This window comes from Alternaria infectoria (genome assembly GCF_024043175.1).
Source record: "Alternaria infectoria strain BMP 0036 chromosome Unknown scaffold_6, whole genome shotgun sequence".
Taxonomy (NCBI): domain Eukaryota; kingdom Fungi; phylum Ascomycota; class Dothideomycetes; order Pleosporales; family Pleosporaceae; genus Alternaria; species Alternaria infectoria.
The window spans coordinates 187,594-207,717 of NW_026250695.1; the positions used below are offsets into that span (position 1 = coordinate 187,594).

General features: G+C 52.8%; 10 protein-coding genes across 10 annotated transcripts; 6 read left to right on the forward strand and 4 right to left on the reverse strand.

Annotated features, from left to right (window-relative positions):
* Positions 1–91: 91 nt before the first annotated feature.
* J4E92_004353 (uncharacterized protein) lies at positions 92–1,901 on the forward strand (the record flags this gene model as incomplete). Its single annotated transcript, XM_051495743.1, has 4 exons — positions 92–205; positions 253–638; positions 694–1,224; positions 1,277–1,901. 4 exons carry the CDS (start codon positions 92–94, stop codon positions 1,899–1,901), a joined length of 1,656 nt encoding a protein of 551 aa, XP_051353583.1.
* A 168-nt stretch (positions 1,902–2,069) lies between these two features.
* On the reverse strand, positions 2,070–3,177 carry J4E92_004354 (uncharacterized protein; the record flags this gene model as incomplete). Its single annotated transcript, XM_051495744.1, has 3 exons — positions 2,070–2,873; positions 2,946–2,961; positions 3,017–3,177. The coding sequence occupies 3 exons, from the start codon at positions 3,175–3,177 to the stop codon at positions 2,070–2,072; spliced, it is 981 nt and encodes a 326-aa protein (XP_051353584.1).
* Positions 3,178–3,726: 549 nt separating this feature from the next.
* J4E92_004355 (uncharacterized protein) lies at positions 3,727–4,479 on the reverse strand (the record flags this gene model as incomplete). Its single annotated transcript, XM_051495745.1, has 1 exon — positions 3,727–4,479. One exon carries the CDS (start codon positions 4,477–4,479, stop codon positions 3,727–3,729), a length of 753 nt encoding a protein of 250 aa, XP_051353585.1.
* Positions 4,480–4,753: 274 nt separating this feature from the next.
* J4E92_004356 (uncharacterized protein) lies at positions 4,754–7,108 on the forward strand (the record flags this gene model as incomplete). Its single annotated transcript, XM_051495746.1, has 3 exons — positions 4,754–4,769; positions 4,817–4,894; positions 4,941–7,108. The coding sequence occupies 3 exons, from the start codon at positions 4,754–4,756 to the stop codon at positions 7,106–7,108; spliced, it is 2,262 nt and encodes a 753-aa protein (XP_051353586.1).
* Positions 7,109–8,188: 1,080 nt separating this feature from the next.
* Positions 8,189–9,828, forward strand: LGD1 (L-galactonate dehydratase; the record flags this gene model as incomplete). The annotated part of the gene is made up of 4 exons (XM_051495747.1): positions 8,189–8,236; positions 8,300–8,404; positions 8,578–9,274; positions 9,332–9,828. The coding sequence occupies 4 exons, from the start codon at positions 8,189–8,191 to the stop codon at positions 9,826–9,828; spliced, it is 1,347 nt and encodes a 448-aa protein (XP_051353587.1).
* Positions 9,829–11,343: 1,515 nt separating this feature from the next.
* Positions 11,344–12,150, reverse strand: J4E92_004358 (uncharacterized protein; the record flags this gene model as incomplete). The annotated part of the gene is made up of 1 exon (XM_051495748.1): positions 11,344–12,150. One exon carries the CDS (start codon positions 12,148–12,150, stop codon positions 11,344–11,346), a length of 807 nt encoding a protein of 268 aa, XP_051353588.1.
* A 978-nt stretch (positions 12,151–13,128) lies between these two features.
* Positions 13,129–14,076, forward strand: J4E92_004359 (uncharacterized protein; the record flags this gene model as incomplete). The annotated part of the gene is made up of 1 exon (XM_051495749.1): positions 13,129–14,076. One exon carries the CDS (start codon positions 13,129–13,131, stop codon positions 14,074–14,076), a length of 948 nt encoding a protein of 315 aa, XP_051353589.1.
* A 280-nt stretch (positions 14,077–14,356) lies between these two features.
* Positions 14,357–14,961, forward strand: J4E92_004360 (uncharacterized protein; the record flags this gene model as incomplete). The annotated part of the gene is made up of 3 exons (XM_051495750.1): positions 14,357–14,429; positions 14,483–14,562; positions 14,611–14,961. 3 exons carry the CDS (start codon positions 14,357–14,359, stop codon positions 14,959–14,961), a joined length of 504 nt encoding a protein of 167 aa, XP_051353590.1.
* Positions 14,962–15,145: 184 nt separating this feature from the next.
* On the reverse strand, positions 15,146–16,056 carry J4E92_004361 (uncharacterized protein; the record flags this gene model as incomplete). The annotated part of the gene is made up of 2 exons (XM_051495751.1): positions 15,146–15,692; positions 15,740–16,056. The coding sequence occupies 2 exons, from the start codon at positions 16,054–16,056 to the stop codon at positions 15,146–15,148; spliced, it is 864 nt and encodes a 287-aa protein (XP_051353591.1).
* A 333-nt stretch (positions 16,057–16,389) lies between these two features.
* On the forward strand, positions 16,390–19,821 carry J4E92_004362 (uncharacterized protein; the record flags this gene model as incomplete). Its single annotated transcript, XM_051495752.1, has 1 exon — positions 16,390–19,821. The coding sequence occupies one exon, from the start codon at positions 16,390–16,392 to the stop codon at positions 19,819–19,821; it is 3,432 nt and encodes a 1,143-aa protein (XP_051353592.1).
* Between the last annotated feature and the right edge of the window lie 303 nt (positions 19,822–20,124).

Here is a 20,124-nt window from a genome sequence, read left to right on the forward strand (position 1 = left end):
TCCATCATCTCGCACTTGCAATTGACCCTACCCCTCTCCAATTGTCCAAGTTCAAACCTTTATACCCCAATACCTAATCCCGTAACACAACATGCCCGGCTTCGCACAGGCCTCTGACCTCAACGCCTGGTCGGCGCTCCAGGACCACCACCAGAAGCTTGGCAAGGACATCGTCCTGAAAGAGTACTTCAAGAAGGATCCTCAGGTAAGTCCAGAAGAAGCTATCCCAGTACATTTGCTGAAACATCGTAGCGATTCGAGAAGTTCAGCCGTACCTTCAAGAACGATGCCGAGAACTCCGAGATCCTGTTCGACTTTTCCAAGAACTTCGTCACCGAGGAGACACTGAAGCTTCTCATCGAGCTCGCAAAAGAGGCTGGCCTCGAGAAGCTTCGCGATGACATGTTCGCTGGCGAGAAGATCAACTTCACTGAGAACCGCGCCGTCTACCATGTCGCCCTTCGCAACACCTCCAACCAGGAGATGAAGGTCGATGGCCAGAGCGTCGTTGAGGACGTCAACTCTGTTCTCGACCACATGAAGGAGTTCAGCGAGCAAGTCCGCAGTGGCGAGTGGAAGGGATACACTGGCAAGAAGATCGACACCATCATCAACATCGGTATTGGTGGTTCTGACCTGTATGCAATTCCACGCAACTTGGATACGCTTTAAAAACGTGCTAACTCTTTTTAGTGGCCCCGTCATGGTCTCAGAAGCTCTCAAGGCTTACTCCCAGCGCGATCTCAAGATCCACTTCGTCTCCAACATCGACGGTACCCACATCGCAGAGGCCCTCAAGGACTCCAACCCAGAGACCTCTCTCTTCCTCATCGCCTCGAAGACCTTCACCACCGCCGAGACTGTCACAAACGCCAACACCGCAAAGTCATGGTTCTTGAAGAGCGCAAAGCAGGAGGACATTGCTAAGCACTTCGTCGCCCTCTCCACCAACGAGGAGGAGGTTACCAAGTTCGGTATTGACAAGAAGAACATGTTCGGCTTCTCTGACTGGGTTGGTGGACGTTACAGTGTCTGGAGTGCTATTGGTCTGAGTGTTGCTCTCTACATTGGCTTCGACAACTTCCACCAGCTCCTTGCTGGTGCCCATGCCATGGACAAGCACTTTAAGGAGACTCCTCTCGAGCAGAACATTCCCGTCATCGGTGGTCTTCTGAGTGTCTGGTACTCCGACTTCTTCGGTGCCCAGACCCACCTTGTCTCTCCGTAAGTTTCAAAGTTGCTATCCTGCGAAAAGGCTTAGTCTAACTCTTTTCAGGTTCGACCAGTACATGCACAGGTTCCCTGCTTACCTCCAGCAATTGTCTATGGAGTCGAACGGCAAGGCCATAACCCGCAGCGGTGACTACGTCAAGTACACTACCGGTCCCATTCTGTTCGGTGAGCCGGCTACCAACGCCCAGCACTCCTTCTACCAGCTCCTTCACCAGGGCACCAAGCTCATCCCCACCGACTTCATCCTTGCCGCCCAGAGCCACAACCCCGTTGAGGGCAACAAGCACCAGAAGATGCTTGCATCCAACTTCTTTGCCCAAGCTGAGGCCCTTATGGTCGGCAAGACTCCCGATGAGGTCAAGGCTGAGGGTGCGCCCGAGGACCTCGTCGCTCACAAGACCTTCCTGGGTAACCGACCCACCACATCCATCTTGGCCGACAAGATCACACCTGCCACTCTTGGTGCTTTGATTGTCTACTACGAGCACCTCACCTTCACCGAGGGCGCCATCTGGAACATCAACAGCTTTGACCAGTGGGGTGTCGAGCTCGGCAAGTCGTTGGCCAAGAAGATCCTGTCTGAGCTTGACGAGTCCAAGGAGTCTTCTTCTCACGATGCTAGCACAAGTGGTCTCATCAACGCCTTCAAGAAGAAGTCTACTTTGTAAGCGGATGATGTGTGACCAGGCTGTAATGGCTGAACGACTTGATGACTGGAGGATAAATTATATAGCAAGCATCTCAAGTATCTGTAGATGATACTGAGATCATGGAATACGAATGGACACATTGAAGTATATTGTCACGCCTATATATACACGTGCCACATGTCAAGCTCAGTCGACTCGCTTGCCTCCGCCTCCGTAGCCATATCCTCCCAACCCATAGCCACTGCCCATGCCGCCTCCTCGTCCGTTAGCGACAGGAAGCCCGTATCCACTACCTCCGTTTCCAAATCCTCTTCCACCTCCACCATTCATCCGATCCGTAGCATACCTCTTCAGTCGTCTCGGTAATTCCACACCACGGAAGTAAACAACGCAGACAGCCGCACTCGCCACGGCACTCAAGAAACAGTACACCAACGTACTAGTATAAATATGTCCTCCATATCCACTCCAACCCGGAGGCAGCGTCGTACTGGGATACCACCGCACACTGAACGCCAGACTCAACGGATCCCCAATCGTGATCTTGGTATTGCGCGTATGACTCGACACGGAATACGCAGTCGCCGCATCCACCGTCCCGGGTGCCACACTCTTAGGACTAGCATGAACGAGCAGATTCAAGTAATTCCCCACATGCAAATGGCTCAACTGCAGTGTCCCCGCCAGCGCAATGATAAGGGGCGTGTACATTGTACTCTGCGTCCCCAGTGCGCCCTCCTGTGTGCTTTCATCGCTGACCCGGTATTCGGTTTCTAGGACGCTGGGTGGGAGGGGTTTGGACGGGATGCGGCAGGAAAGGGGCGCGTCGTTGTGGATGTAGAATTCGAGCAGGTGGAAGAATTCGTCCGTTACAAAGTCTATGGTGCAGTTTACGTCTTTTTCTACGCCGAAGTTTAGGTGGAGGGGTTGGCCCGTTTCGTTGCAGGTGGGGAAGGGTATGTATTGGAGGTGGCCGGCGGCGTCGGTGATCTGGGAGGGGGTGTGTTAGTTGGTTTGAAGTGTTTGCGCGGGTGGCTTGGGGTGTGAAGGGAGTGGGCGTACATGTTCACCGGTTTCTCTGGCTGGGGTTAGCAATTGCACTCGCGTCTTTTCGTGGAGGTGCTGTAACTTACATGGTCCTGTTCAAACAACTGACTGGTATCATTTCCCCCGGGTTGTATCCTCGTGCCTCTTCAGCGCTCTTCATGGGCTCCTGGCCGCTCAACGCTGCTGCGAAGGACGAGAACAACGCGACGACAAGGAGCCATGATGGTGACTTTCGTTGCGATATCATGGCGATTATGATATAGAGGAGGCTCAAGGAGTTGCTAAGCGCATATGTAGTTGGTGCTGCGCGTAAGGCAGCTGCGACGGTCGAGGTGCATGTGTCAACTTGGACATTGTTGAGTACGGATCGAGGTCCCTGGCCTGTGCCCGCCCGCGGCAAAGACACTCCCGGTGCAACTCCGCAACCCAAGCTTCACCTGCGCGACACGGTTGTCAAGACGAAAAAGATGCAGATTTGCTTTACATAACGCGGAATGTGTTCTGCTCGTGCTCCAGAAAGGCCAATTGAAGTCAAGCTGTATAAAGCCACGTCCTGGACTTGACGATATGATGGGTGGATTCATGTGTATTCAGGGTGACCCTCACAGTATCGTGCAGTATGAAGTATTGCTACATCTTTAGCTTACGGAGACAATCGTGATCTCTTCATGTCTATCAAATCGAGAAGCAGTCATTGCTTCCTATGCAAATGCTGTTATAGTACAATATGTACACATCCGATTTTACACATGCCCCTCCAAACCATCCCAAAGTCCCAGAACAAGAGCATTCATATCTACCATCCCTTCCTCGTCAATTCCGTCACTCGGTTTGTGACGTCCTGGAAACCCTTTCGGAACCTCGCTCTCCACCGCTCAGATGCCAACCGCTTCCGCTTCAGTCCGCCTCTTTCGTGGAACTTTTGCTTGTTGAAGTCGCTCTTGACCTTGTTCCTTGCCATTAAACTTCCCAACATGCCGATGCCCCTCACAATATCACGTCCGCGGTTGACATCCAACTCTACAGTGCGTCCATATGCGGGGTTCAAGCGCGGGAACTGGGCAAATGTCTCTTCTTGTTGTACAGCGAGTGGTGACGCCTCGGAGGGTTTGTTGGCGAGGGTGGGATTTAGCATTCCATCGGTCGTCGCCATTTGGCTGAAATCCAGGCCTGGCCTCCTACCAGGTCGTCTGCTGCCGGAGCCCGCAAACTCCTCGCCGAAGACGCGACTGGTTGGTGGATTAGACCCTGCATTCCGGGGCATGCTGCCGAGGAGAGCGTCCATTGTCTGTGTAGTATTTCTTTGGGTGGTGGGCTGTGGTCGAGGTTGTGGTGCTGCGGCCTCCCGCTCAGGCATGTAGCGGGCTTGCGGCCGTTGAGCTTCCCGTTCGGGTACGTAGTGCTCGTCGTCGTTATTCGGCAGCGGTTGTTGCGCAAGGCATCTCGGTGTGTTCGAAATGGCTCGTCGACATGTCCGGCTCGAGGTGTGCGGTATCCGTGTGAAGTTGGCAGGGCGGAGCAGAAGCTCACCCAACGATCGTGAGGCCATTCTGAATCTCTGCTGCTACAGTATTGACATGGGCGGGGTGATTAGACGTGCTGGCGGCGGGCAATTGCGGGATGGCTCCGGTGAATGATGGAGGCCATGCACGTCGCGGTTCCCAAATTTGTCTGCGATATAGTGGTCCGAGCGTTCCTTCGAGCTCCAAATCTCAACTGTGACTTCTTCTCTCGCTGCAACACGCGACAGCGACCTCGATACCCTATCCAACCTCTCTCTTTCAACAATCCCACCAAGTTCGGCGACTGTATATCTGCGCAAGATGTACGGCTATCCTGGTATGTCAAGCGATCCTTTGCGACGCGAACTCAGCTAACATGCGCAGGTGCTCCGGGCTACAACCGCCCTCCGGGCTTCGCAGGCACTCCGCCAGGCATGACAGGCATGGCGCCGCCTGGAATGGGTATGTCATAGCAGTAACTGACAATAGCAACGCTGACATTGCGCAGGTCCCCCAGGCGCAGCAGCTCCCCCCGGCGTAGCAGTTCCCCCCGGTGTCGCGAACGCCCAAGGCCCGCCAGCCATGAATGCACCACGCGCTCTGCCATCCGGATGGCAACCGCCCACCAACATGCCCACCTTCAACTTCAATGCGCCCGTCATCCGTCTGGGAACACAGGGCGGACGAGCTGGCGCTGTCGACAGCCCTGTAGGCGGCCGAAGAGACAATGCCGCACCACCCGGTCGCCGTGGCCTTGGCATGGACAGAGATGGCGATCGCAGGGACGCCGTCCAGCCCGTTAACCCGCCGTCGCGTGAAGATATCGCGCGAACCATCTTCGTCGGCAACATTCCCGATGGCGTTGGAGGCGATGAGGGCATGGAGCGCATCCTCGAGACGGCAGGAAAGCTTGTTCGGTGGACGAGAGCTACCGACGCCAACAACAAGCCCCAGACGTTTGGCTTCGCCGAATTTGGAGACGCCCAGAGCTTGGAGACAGCCGCCGAGATATTCAAAGACGTGCGTGTGCCTACAAAGCGTCAAAAGGCCGGCAAGCCCAAAACCGACGACGGCGAACAAGACGAGGTGGAGACGACCAAGTTGCACGTCATGGTGGATGATGCTTCGATCAAGTACGCAGAGGAATGGAGCAAGACCCGAAACGAAGACGAGGCCACGGTTCAATTTAGGCTCGACAGTGCCAAAGAAGCGCTTTCCTCGGTCCTCGCGAGCTTTTTCAACCCGCCGAACGCACCCAACGTCGACTACGCAGGAGACACAATGATGCAAGATGCACAGGCACAAGACGGTGAAGATGTGGAGGTTGCATTCGTCAACCTTGCAAATGGCGAGGATGAGCTTGCCGACATCCCTGCAGAGATGCGCGAAATTGTCGCCGCAGAAATTGCTGCCTTCCGCGACCGTTCCAACCAACGCGATCGCGAACGACTCTTGAAAGAAGAGGAGCTTGAAGCCGAGGAGCGCAGGCGTAGTGGTAGACGTGCATCCCCACCACCATCCGCCCCTACTGGACCCGGAGGTGCCAATGGTGTACCGCTGGGCCCCAGAGCAGAACGGGGTGTTCAAGGTGCACCCAGTGGGCCCAAGGGCTCACAGTTTCCCCGAGACTACCAAGGTGGTGTCAACTTTGTCAATGGCGGTGCCGTACATAACGGCGCATACATCAACCGCGAGGACGACGATGACTCCGCCAGCGACTCGGAACTTGAGCGTCGTCGCAAGAAGAAGCGAGCAGAAGAAGCTGATGAGGCATACAAGAAGCAACTCTCCCGCTGGCTTCAGACCGAGCGTCGTACTTTCGCTTCCGTCGAGCGTACGAACGACTACTTCAAGAACATGGACGCGGAGCGCGAGAAAGCTCGTGCAGCACAAGCGAAGCAACTTCGAGAATTTGACGATGATCAAGAGGCAGCTTCGAGACGCGATCTCTACTACCGCGATCACAGCGACTGGATCCGCGACCGCGAGTCAGTCCGTGGTCAGGAGGCAAAGGAAGACGCGATCGATCGCGAACAAGAACGGCGCGAGTTGGCCTCGCAGAGGAAGCAGAAGGACCATGCCCGCGGCCAGGCCGATGCCTTCTTGGAGGAGCAAGGCGAAGAGCTTATGCGCAGGGAGGAACAGCGCGAGCCAGCTCATTTCAAGATCTCGCTCGGGGCCGCCGCCAAGAAGCTCGAAAAGACTGCCGCTCCCCGTCGAACCGCCGCCGATGTCGAGAATCTGCTCGAGGACGAGGACCTCACAGACCAATCCGGTGCCAAGAAGCGAACTCTCGTGCCCATCAACTTCGATGCGGCTGTACGTGCCAACCTTACGCAAGAAGAAATCGAAGAAGCCCAGCGACAGTTGGCGCGCGACATTCCCAACGACAAGGAAGGCCTGTGGAAATGGCCCGTCGCTTGGGAGCATTTGCCTCAGAAAAACATCGACAAGGATATCAAGCAGTGGGCTGCCAACAAGGTTCTTGAGCTCACTGGTGTACAAGAAGAGATGCTTGTCGACGCTATCGTGGACCATTTGAAGAGCAAGGGCGCACCGCAGCCCCTGGTGGAGAACTTGGAAGTGGCTCTCGATGACGAAGCTGAGTCCCTCGTGAAGAAGCTCTGGCGTATGGTCATCTACTACAGTGAGACCGAGAAGAGGGGTATCAAGTGAGCACGTTGCTTTTTGCTCATGTGGAACAGCAATCCATCTTCGACAGTGCCTTTCGGATTCATCACCGATACGGCTCTTGCATTCCTCACGAACCGGGCGAGTGAGTATTTGGGAGGTCTTGGTCTTGTTTGGGTAGTATTGACGCGCTGTAGGGTCCTCGGATCTTGCATCACGAAACGACGTGTAGATAATGGGTGTATGGTTGGAATGGAGAGTCATACCAGGTCCGTCCTTTTACTTTCGATTGTCACACCACTAATACACAGCCGTTCTTCCTTTACCGTTGTTCAAATTTGGATGATGCTTCGCTGTAGTCTTATGCGGCGTAAGTATTATGCGTGCTCTTTCTACTTTGCTGATGTTCAGCATTGAGAGTCTACCTTGATGGTACTCATGATCCTCGGGTTGGACTACTCCTTAAACCCACTCATGCCACCCCGCGGCCGGTAAGCCTTGTTTGCCGCGGTATTTGATCACACTTCACGATCGTAAAGAAGTCGTTGGGGTAGGTCAGGAACAAGCTTCATATTGAACTACTTGCCCGTGTCATCACGGCGGCTTTCCGCGTAGTTTCTCCTCGCACGCTGCTAAGCGTTGTCACGCGTCGTCGAGCCCAAGCTTCTCGCCTAGCCGCGAAGCACCTGGAGCCGCGTCCTGGGCAAGGGACCCCTATAGTTCGTGGGGTGTAGCACTGTACAGCTCACGTGTGAGGTAAATAAAATGCCGGCAACGTTGCCAAATGCCCCGATTTTTCCAGCCCCAGAAAGTGGCGCGCCGAGATCTTCCACGAATGAAGAGGGGCAAGTGGGGTGGAATTCACGATGGCGCGGGCGGTTGGCACTATTTGGCGTGGAGATGCGTGGAGTGTTGTGCCGGATGCCTTGCCAGTTAAATAGACCGTCTAGATCCTGCCTTCTGACGGAATAAGTATCTCGCTCAACCATTTCACCTTGACCTCTTCATTCATCTTCGTCTTTCCCGGTGTTCAAGTTTTGCTTGAAAAGAATCTCAACTTCTGGTAGCTTTGCGGGGTATTCCGATCATTCCGAACATCGGTAGCAACACAACGAAAACATCACAATGGCCATTACAATCACAGGTGCTGAGACGAGGGATGTGCGGTTTCCGGTATGCTCCCTAGTCATTCGAGCTATACATCATAGAAAGAGGAATCTAACGCGTCTGCAATAGACATCCCTTGACAAGACTGGTTCCGATGCTATGAACGCAGCGGGAGACTACTCTTCAGCTTACTGTATCCTACACACAGACTCTGAGTTCAAGGGTCATGGTATGGTAAGTCTAATCTCATTCGATGTTGGCCATGAGTGGAAGAGATGAGCCACTATGGCGACTCCGCCCCGATCATCTCAACTCTTTCCTCAATTCATGGGTACCCCTGAACCGGCCAACTTGTGACCACTTGGCAACTGAAATCCATTCGTTTCCTGATTGCTTACAATTTGCAGACCTTCACAATTGGCCGCGGTAACGAGATTGTATGCACCGCCATCGCCTACCTTGCCGACCGCATCAAGGGCCACACACTCGACTCACTAGTTGCCAACTGGGGAAAGACATGGCGCCACCTGGTAAACGACTCTCAACTCCGGTGGATTGGACCCGAAAAGGGTGTCATCCACCTCGCTCTCGGTGCCGTCGTAAACGCCATCTGGGATCTCTGGGCGAAATCGCTCGGCCAACCCGTATGGCGCATTGTTGCAGACATGACACCCCAGCAAATAGTCGACTTGATCGATTTCCGCTACATCACCGATGCCATCACCCCCGAGGAGGCGCTGGAGATCTTGACCAAAGCCGAAGCCGGTAAGAAGGAGCGACTCCAAGAAGCCCTTGATAGCCGCGCGGTCCCCGCATACACTACTTCTGCGGGATGGCTCGGTTACGGTGAAGACAAGATGCGTGGTCTTCTGAAGGAGACACTGTCAAAGGGCTACAAGCACTTCAAGCTCAAGGTCGGCAGCGATATTGCGCAAGATAAGCAGCGTCTAAGCATCGCACGAGAGATCATTGGTTTCGACAAGGGTAATGTGCTCATGGTCGATGCGAACCAAGTCTGGAGTGTACCGGAGGCGATTGAGTACATGAAGGCATTGAAGGAGTTCAAGCCATGGTTCATCGAGGAGCCCACCAGCCCTGATGACGGTACGTACCCCTTTCCTTCCTTCTATGCTATAGAGAAACGCATACTGACCTCAACAGTCCTCGGCCACAAAGCAATTCGCGAAGCCCTGAAGCCATACAACATCGGCGTCGCAACAGGAGAAATGTGCCAAAACCGCGTCATGTTCAAGCAATTCCTCGCCTCAGGCGCCATCGACATTTGCCAAATCGACGCCTGCCGTCTCGGCGGTGTCAACGAGGTCATTGCCGTGCTCCTCATGGCCGCCAAGTTCAACATCCCCATCGTACCGCACTCGGGTGGTGTGGGCCTTCCAGAGTACACACAGCATCTTTCGACCATCGACTACGTTGTTGTGTCGGGGAAGAAGTCCGTGTTGGAGTACGTTGACCATCTGCATGAGCACTTTTTCCACCCGTCCAGGATAGAGAACGGTTACTATGTTACTCCTATGGATCCTGGTTACTCGGTTGAGATGAAGCCTGAGAGTATGGATCGGTTTAGCTTCCCTGGTGGTAAGGATGGGTGGTGGCAGAGTGAGGAGGCGAAGCCGATTTTGGAGGGTATTAAGATCTAAAGATGTAGTTTGGTAATCTTCGAATGAAGGAATCATATTTGAGTGAGCAGATGCCTTGTGCTAAGCGCAGATATCCTTCTGTTACTAATACATCGCGTTCGCCCTCTCCGAGACTACCTGTAATCACAACCCCTCAAGAAAGATACTCCTCCTACCCTCGATGCATTCCTCCAATCCCCCATCACGTAGCGGTAAGATGTGTCTGCGAAAGAACTTATGTTCTACCATACACCTCCTAAGTTTTTGCTCATCAAACGCTTCCTCTTTGGTAAGGAACAACCGAAAATTGCGACATTGGCTCAGCCGAACAGCTAGAGTCTTGCAATGGTCGTTGACAACACGCAGATGGTTGCCAAAAGGTACGCAGGTCCCATTTCCATAGAAGACTGAGGGAAGTCGACGTTGAAAAAGCGCTGCCTCGTGATACATAAGACACAATGGTCCATATGCCAATAAACGGAATCGGACATGCACCCTGGGATTTTCGATGCAGTAGTCGGCCAGGAGATTTAGCTTATGGCAGGGGTCGGCTAACGTAATGCGCAACTCATCGAAGTGCCCTTTCACGATGAGGCCTGCGACATCCACTCGTTCATCTTTGGAGCGAACAGATGGTCGAATTTCCACAGTTTTGACTTTGGAAGTCCAAGACTTGTCGCATTGACGCACGAAGCGGATGAACTGATGAGTGGCGTTTTGAGCGCATACGTTGTCTTGGGCGAATACGATATCGTTGTATAACAGTGACAAGTGTTTGGTCTCCTCGTAGAGTTGCTTGCACACGTATTTGAGCTGGTTGTACTCGGATGTAGATTCCGCGGTAGAACAAAGCTTGACGCTCTGCGCGGACTCATGTTCGTAATATGCGTCCACACATTCTTGGGGTGTTGCGTGCCAGATATCGTCTATACTGTTGACTTCTTCGGTTACTGCCTGGGGTATCGAGTCGAAGTCGATCGAATCGCGATAGAAGAGCTCGTGATGGTTGGCAGTGAGTGCGTATTCGTAGATCGTGTTGCGTATCTCGCCTGGCAATTGGAGGAAGCGATTGGTGCCGTCCTGGGTAGGAGCTGACTTGCTGTGCCCACTGGTCATCGAGTCGGAGTCTCCTCGTGCGATCCTGCTAACCGCGCGACCTATGTCGATATATTCTCTAGTTTCAGAGTTTAAGCGGGCAGGAGGGGCAGTGGTAGGTGATGGAGTTTTGGCGGCAAAGAATAAAATTATACCCATGCGAAGGGACAGCCTTGGAACCCATACGTTTAGACTTGGTCAGATGGCAACGAGAAAAACTCTTTAATCCACATGTCGAAGGAGCCCAAACCAGTTTCGTACTCGTTGTGGGGATATCATTTAGGCGACCCAAGGTAAAACAATTTGTTTGTAATTATTACGGAATATGCGTCGCTTCCCTTGAACTAAGTACTCAGAAATATCCTAGCGATCAGGAATTATCAGCCCCAGGTTCGCATCTCCAACTTTGCTTGCCAGTAGTATGCAGCTCTGTACCGGCGACTAATGATCACTTAAAGTAGCTGCTCGACTCTTCCTCACGATATCCTTCAACTGTGCCATCATTGCCATGTCTGTGGAGTCTTGCTGGCTCTCCGTCCTTGGATCCTTCCAAAGCAGATCAAACTTGATCTCTTTCTGTTCGTTGATACGTCTTACAAACACTACAACAGGTTCATGTACAAGAGCCGCGGTATCCCACTTGTGAGTCTGAATCTTAAATATAACGTGCTGCACGTTCAATGTGACCCCTGGAGTCTCTTCCAATCCCCTGAAGGTAAAGATGCATGCGTCTAGCAGGCGATGTCGAAGTTCGGGATCGGCTATGCTGGCGTCTTTGGCGATTGCGGCAGGGACATTGACGGTAACGTAAGGTAGATGTAGGCTCAGTAATTCGCGGAACGAGGCGAAGACGTCGTCGAAGTATATGCGTGGTTCATTTGCGTCGGCAGGTAGCGAGCGTGTATCGCGCATTCCGAGACGGACTTTCACGTTATGAAGGTGGGAGTGCGTCTGAATCTGGGGCGTGCCGATGACCGTATCTATCTCAGTAGTGGAAAAAGCGACTTGAACCATATCGATGCTCTTCTGTACTGCGCCGTTCATGACTAACTGGCTCTCGGCGACTATCATGCTGGAAAACTCTTGACGGATCTGCTTGCAAGCGCTAAGAAGACCGGTAACGTCTCGCAGGCTGGTAACATCCGGCAGGAGATACCGATAGACTTCGTTTCGAATCTCTGCAGGCATCAATAAGAACGATGAACTCTGCCCTTGTGTAGGTACGAGAACAGGGGTAGAAACATCCATAGTACGTGATATGTCGATGCTTCGGGCGTTGCGAACATCCTGATGAAGCCGTTGTGCGAGTTCGTCGTGTAATCGTCCTCTGTGCTTCTTCGATACGGCCATGAGTATTTTCTGGAGCCTGTTTTTAGGTTTGCCACTCGTGACTGTCGTTGCATTCGCCAAGTCAGGAGTTTGTTGATCGTGTCGCGTGCGTCCATTTTTGCTGATATGGGTTTCGCGGGGGCGGGGGACATTGATGACTTTTCGGAGACGACATCTTGCCCGCTTGAGAAGAGGTTCTCTCATTGGAATAGACATATGCAATCAGCCTGGACACTAGGATCTGCCTATGCTAGGGTTGAGTCAAGTAAAGCAAGAGGATCGATCGTAATGCTGCCCTGGATAGTCGAATATGCCGACAGAAAACTCTTCTCATTCTTATCTAAAATGGCTGTATTCATGACGATGATCGAGCCGAGAAACATGCTGTTGTTTCATAGGTCTACGATTGGCAGCAGCGGTCCAGTCTACCACCGAAAGCAGTGGGGCCAACCTACGAAGGGCAGGTGAGGGGTGGACCGGCCACTCCCAAGGCGTTCTTATAGTGATACATCTCCAAATATATTCCGTGGGTTTCACGAGAAAGGTCGCTATCTGGAAGGCCGTTATTGGAAGAGTGGAGATTGGCAGAAGATGAGGCTCAACAAATGCGAGCATCGGGACAGTCGGAACCCGTGGACGTTCCGCGCAGCGGCTATTGAAGGCCCACGGCATGACTCCGATGGTGCATGGCCACCTTTCATCCTCTCAACTCAGATCTCATATATTACTACCTATGTGCTGCTGAACATTGAAATAAGTATTGATTACAGAAACGCTCACAGGTTCTCATTGTCGGATTTACGACCCCACCTGCACCCCGCCTCCCCGCTTTGATCACCAAGGTCGACCAAGAAAGCATACCCTCCCCGGAGACTATTATCAACAGCTACAGTCGCAATGGCTCCTCCACCAGCTCCGGGCGTATGGTGCCCCGCAGTAACATTCTACACTCCCGAAAGCGACACGGCAACCTTGGATCTCGCCGCACAAAAACAGTATTTTGAATACCTCTCCAAATCGGGTCTTACTGGTTTAGTCGTTCTTGGCTCTAACGCTGAGGCATTTCTCCTCACTCGCGATGAGAAGAGAGCGTTGATGAAATGTGCTCGTGAGGCCGTCGGCCCCGACTACCCTCTGATGGTCGGCATCTCAGGCTTCTCTGTACCTCAAATCATGGAGAACATTAGCGACGCAATTGAGGCTGGAGCCAATTATGGACTTTTGCTACCAGCGGCGTACTATGGGCCAGCAGCTTCTAAAGAAGTTGTCGTGGCTTTCTACGATGAGGTTGCGCAGAAATCCGAGTTGCCTATCGTCATCTACAACTTCCCGGGTATCTGCAATGGGGTGGACCTTGATTCTGTCACGATCGCCGCGCTCGCAAAACGGAACCCTGGCAAGATCGTCGGCGTAAAGTTGACGTGTGGCAGCGTCGCGAAGATAACCAGGCTGTGTGCTGAGCTGCCAAGCGATACCTTCTCCACGTATGCAGGCCAAGCGGATTGGTTGGTTGCTGGCCTCGCAGTCGGAAGTGCAGGATGTGTGTCAGCATTCAGTAACGTCTTCCCGAAGGTCTGCTCAAAGGTCTACGAGTGGTATACTACTGGGAAGACTCAAGAAGCCTTGGAGCTTCACCGCAAGGCGGCGCTCGCGGAGAGCCCGATCAAGGCTGGAATCGCTCCCACGAAGCATGCTGTTAGTCAATACAGTGCGAAAGCTGCTGGCATCGAGGGCGCCGAGGGGAAGCTCAACCCAAGGCGACCGTACTTGCCAGTTGGCGACGCAATCAAGACGAGCGTAAAGAGTGCCATGGAAGAGCTTGCTACGATAGAGAGCATCTTGTAGAAGAGGCTGAAGGATGATAGGGTTCCCGGGTTAGTTGAGATAGAGGTAATCGCATCTCGCGGCGTGGCAAGCGTAGCATCGACATCATCAGTCTTTGAAAATCAGATACACGATGGACAGGCCTCTTTCTTCGACATATTCTGGTTCCTGCCGTGATGCTATGAGCCGAGAGAGATGAGGACTAGTAAGCGTGCAGACCCTTGACTTAGCGGCGCACGTGCCTTATCGATAACCAACATTCACGTCTCGAACTTTTTCCTACTCTACCAAACACGACGAAATGGCGCCGCAAAGAGGAGCAAGCGGTATCGAAAAGAAGAAGCGGTCAAAGAAGAGGAGGACGAGAACTGAGGGTACAAGGAGCGCTGTTGCACAGTTTGCGAGGTATACGCTAACAACTGGACAGTCTCATCATCGAGCGAAAGTGACAGCGATGTCTCAAGTGTAAAGAGTCAAAAGGTGGCCGCGGTAGAAGAAGAAACAAAGGTATGAGTGTCGCGTTGAACAGGTCTGATCTGATCTGACTCAAAGAAGGATGTTTCGCCAGCGCCAGCACCCGCTAAGAAAGAGAAGAAGAAGAAGAAGTCCAAGACAGGCAGTGCTCCAGAGGCTCAGCCAGATGAAGATGTCGCTATGATGGATGTACCAGCTTCTCCGCCACCAAAACAGGCAGTGTCAAAGGCTAGTCAACAGGCGCAAGACGATTTCGGCGCCCTCTATCTGCGCAAAATCGCGGCTGAGTTCGCTGACGATCTCGACAAAGTGCGTGAAGCACCAGACTTCAAGGCGAGCAGTGTGCCGATGCTCATTCATGCGCTCAAACAAGGCGAAAGTCTTTACAGTGTAGAGGAGAGAAAGAGGGTCGTAGGCGCGGCGAACGCGTAGAGAGCAAGGGTAGCATGGGTGGCGTTTGGCGTCTGGAAACATTTTTGCGCAAAGATTATCATAATGCAAACGTTCGTATATTTCAGAAGGGGGTCCGAACTCGGTCCCATTCATATGCCAAATTCCCCCCAAAACGGTCATGGAACAGCCAAACGCCTTGCTATGCAGAATCTCGTGAAATCGTCTAGTATGCCTCGACCTCCATACCGCTCCGCCACTCCAGCTCGATTGTCCAAGCCAGGAGGTTCGGGTGCTTGATCACAACCATGTCATGGGCCAGCTTCATGACTTTCTCCCTCTTCTCCGCCTTTTCTCCCGATGGCAGCACCATCAAGGTATCGTACGCTCTAGCTAGCAGCTTCTCCTCGTATTCCCGTCTCAGCTCGTCATCGCCCGTCCAGTTGATGATCTCCTCGTATATCCCTTCTAGCGGGCTAGCAGCGTATATCTCGTTCTTGACAGAGGCGGTGGTACCTTCCAGTGTTGCGCCGATACGGAGACGTCTCTCCTCGATGAGCCGCTTGATTGTGGAAGCCTCCTGTGTCTCGTGGATCTCGGCGATGCGCGTGTAGGTTTTTGACGGGTCGGGTAGACGACCTTCAAGGTACGAGTATACGGGTGAGGAGGGCAGTTGGGTGCCGAGGGCGCGTGCATATTGAGTCTTGGTGCCATGTGCGCGGGCGTGATCTACGAGCTTATCGATGGCGGATTGGGATTTGTGCGCGTCGTCCCTATTCTTGTTAGCAGGAAAGCGTCTCGGCCTATATACGAAACATACAAGTTCATGTATATCTGCGCTAGTTCCAGTCCGACGTCAATGTTCTCATCAACCTTGGCGCCCTTGAAACCTTCGTACATGCCCCTTAGCCCGAGCCATGCCTGTGGATCTTCAGGCTTGAGCTTGGTCGCGTCATAGTAGGCTTTCGCCGCTTCGTCGAATCTGCTCAGGCCGTCGTTGGCGCGTCCGAGGAACAGGTAGGCGAAGTAGTTTTGGGGCTCCTTCTCCAACACTGCTGTCGCTTGGTTCTTTGCTTCCTCCCAATCCTTTGCGCCAATCGCCGCCTTCGCAGCCTTCAGCGCCGTTTTCGTAGACATGTCGTTGATTTAGATAGCGATAGTTTGGGGAGTAGCCGTCCGTACGGCGCTATTTGTGTTATGAAGGTGCCATGAGGAGTGAATTGGAGCTTTGGTGTGGGGCTCGCAACGTCGAAAGAGCAGGCAATGACGCACGGCATGCTAGCGTCGATCCCAGGTGGGCTTCAGCCTTACCAAAACACGAACATCAACGTCAACCACTTTGCAACTCACTTGCCGCGACTCCTCACGATAAATCCCCTCAGACGACTCGGGTGATTTGACTGCCTTTCTTTATAGCATTATCGGCGTTCTGCATTGCATTGGCTGGGTTCCAAAATCCGGATTGCTGTCATGGCGTCACACGCGGACAGTGCGCACGACCTGCTGGATCTCGACATATCGACATTGCGGCAGTTCGTTGAGCTATTTCCCAACGAGGGCCTATCAAAAGTCATCACAGGCTGGTTGAGTAGCGGTATATCAAGATACCCGCTTGTGGAAGAAGGCGACTCAAGAGAAGGACCTGACCTGAGCGAGGGTGGGGTAGCTCTTACTCAAGATGTTCCAGTCTCACAGGAGGACTGTCTGGTGTTGATGACTGAAGGAATTACCGAAGCTGGAAGATCGCCACTTGCACATTGCTTACTCGGAGACTACTACCTGTCCTTGGAGGAGTACGAAAGCGCGGTCGAGAGCACAAGGAAAGGCTTGAAATATGCTGCTGCGGAGGCAAAGAAGACCGACTTATCACTTCAGAGAACTCGCGACGCTTTGAGTAGTACGCTTGCTACTGCTTTAGTCTACTATCAAGCCCCGAGGAATCATCTGGAAGCCAAGGGTATCTTCGAATCCATCTTGAAACGCAAGCCACAGTTCACCTCTGCTCTCATCGGCATCGGGTTGGTCCTAGAAGAAGAAGAGGAATATGAGCAAGCCTTCCAATTCCTTGAGGAGGCGCTAAAGCAAGATCCCTCAAATGGTCGCATAGGTGCAGAATCAGCTTGGTGTCAAGCACTTGCCGGCGACTATAAGACCGGGTTGGGAAAGCTCCAGGAGTACCTCGACTACCCGCAGCTCGATGCTTCTAAGCAACGTGGCCGCGAGCTCCGCGCACAGACACTTTATAGAATAGGTGTATGTATATGGGAGCTCGATCCGTCCAAGCAAGCGAGGAAGGACCGCCAAGGAACGTATGCGAAGCTGCTCGCAGCGATCAAAGCAAACCCGAACTATGCGCCAGCATACACTCTGCTTGGCATCTTCTACGAAGATTACAACAAGGACCGCAGACGAGCGCGGCAGTGCTTCCAAAAAGCCTTCGAACTATCGCCCTCTGAGGTCGTCGCAGCTGAGCGCCTTGCTCGCCTTTTCGCCAATCAAGGCGAGTGGGACATTGTCGAGGTCGTCTCCCAGCGAGTGGTAGACTCCGGGAAAGCCCGTCAGACACCAGGATCGAAGCGAAAAGGCGTCAGCTGGCCTTTCTCTGCACTTGGCGTCGTCCAGATGAATAAGCAAGAGTATCAAAAGAGTATCGTGTCCTTCTTATCCGCATTACGCATTAGTCCGGATGACTATTACTCCTACGTCGGTCTTGGGGAGAGCTACCACAACTCTGGTCGATATAACTCAGCATCACGCGCGTTCAACTATGCAGAAAACCCGACAGATGGCGTTGTTTTGAAGAGGTCTGACCAAGAGGGGTGGTTCACCAAGTACATGCTCGCCAACGTCAACCGCGAGTTGAGTGAGTTCAATGAAGCTCTTGCAGGTTATGAGGCTGTACTAGCGTCTCGGCCGAAAGAGTTTGGTGTCTTGATAGCACTACTGCAGACTCTCGTAGAGAAGGGATGGCATTGCATTGAGACCGGTTTCTTCGGCGAGGCCGCCGATAGCGCGACCCGCGGTATCGAAGTTGCGATGTCCATTACCGAGTACAAGCCGGATGCTTTTAATCTATGGAAAGCTGTTGGCGATGCATGCAGTTTATTCACTTGGGTCCAAGATAAACTAAAGCAGTTTCCCGTGGAACTGATTGAGAAGGTGCTGCGCAGCAAGTCGGATATGAACATCGATTTTGATGAACACAAGGATATCGATGGGCTTGGACAGGATACGCTGGCTGCACTTTCCGCAGATAAGGACGATACCCTTACTAAGGTGCTCAAAGCCTCAATATTCGCACAAAAACGAGCAGTTTCCAGTTGTGCGCATGACATACACGCACAGGCTGTAGCGTGGTACAACCTAGGCTGGACAGAGTACAGAGCACACGTCTGCTTAGAGCAGGAAGGCATTGAGGGGTCGAAACTCACAACATACCTTCGAGCAGCCATGAAGTGTTTCAAGCGTGCTATCGAACTAGAAGCCGGTAACTCGGAGTTCTGGAACTCGCTTGGTGTCATCACGACTACACTGAGTCCTAAGGTCGCTCAGCATGCCTTTGTTCGCTCCCTACATCTCAACGAACGAAGCGTGCACACCTGGACGAACCTGGGAGCGCTTTACTTGTTGCAAAATGATCACGAACTTGCGCACATCGCCTTCTCGAGGGCACAGTCGCAAGACCCCGACTACTCATTAGCATGGGTCGGCGAAGGCGTCATCGCATTGCTTACCGGAGATTCCAACGAGGCGCTCTCTCACTTCACTCACGCATTCGAGCTTTCAGAGTCGTCACTGCTTTTGACCAAACGTCAGTACGCCGTCTCGGCTTTCGACTTCCTTGTGTCTTCGCCTTCGTCATCCAGCAACATCACGAACCTCATACAACCTCTGTTCGCGCTCCAACAGCTCAACATACAAGCACCTTACGACATTCCGCACAAGCATCTAGCGGCGTTGTTCTTAGAGCGTATTGGCAACTACGACGCTGCCGTAATAGCTCTGCAAGCTGTGAACGAGACAGTTGAGCAAGAGTATGAGAAGTCAGAGTCGCTGGCGTCCCTGGCTCGGGTTGCACAAGCCAAGACAGACCTGGCCCGCAACCTTCTCGCCATCGAGTCCTTCAAATCGGCTGTTGAAGAAGCTGAGACAGCACTTGATCTGCTCTCTGAACTGGACAGCGATACCAAGCAGTCTGCATTATCCGGGGACCAGATCTCGAAGACTAAACTATCAGCTCGTCTCACAGTTGGTCTAGCACACTACTTTAGTGGCTCATTCGACGCCGCGATACCGTACTTCCGAACATCGCTCGAGGCAACTGGTGCCAACCCAGACATCATCTGCATTCTCGCAGAAGTACTTTGGGCTAAGGGCGGAGAGAACGAGAAGCAAGTGGCTCGCGACCAGCTCTTTACCGCTATTGAGAAGCACGAAGGCCATGTTGGCTTGCTGACCCTCATTGGCGCTATGACAGTACTTGACGATGACTTGGAAACCATGGAAGCCATCAAAGACGATCTGGACCGACTGCGCACGAACAAGGAGCTCGGCGATGAACAGTTGGCACGCGTGGAGAAGGTTATCGAAGCCATCTCAGTCAGTCTAGGCGGTGAGGAGCAAGAGTTAGATGAAGCTCGTCGCAGTGTCATGCTTGCCCCCTGGAAACATACTGGTTGGACAGAGCTCGCTGACGCTGCTGGAGGTGATGCGTTCGCCAGTACGCTTGCAAAGGAAACTGCGATGCGCAACGCACCGCCGAATGGTACGCTCGGTGCTGTTGGGTTGTCAGGCGCGATGGGTGGTACTGGCGATGTGGGAGATGCTCAGAGGGCAGTTGTACTTGCGCCTTGGGTCGCCGACAACTGGAGTGGCTTGGCTGAGTGTGTTCAAAGCGCTTGAACAGGAATAAGGCTACCTTACAGGCATGTGATATGAACATCTCTACGCCACCATGTCATTGATAGAACCCATTATGATTAGCGACAACATTTTCAAATACAATGTGACATATATGCGTAACATTTTTCCTATGAGTCGTGACGCCTATTTGGTGACTGAGCAACGACAGTCGCAAGGGGTGGACAAATATCACGTCACATTTACGAGGTTTGCTGCATACACACCGTTATATCTTAGCAAGTAGGTATTACGCAACACAACGTATACTTCTACTCGAATATTTCTGTAGAATGCGATTATATG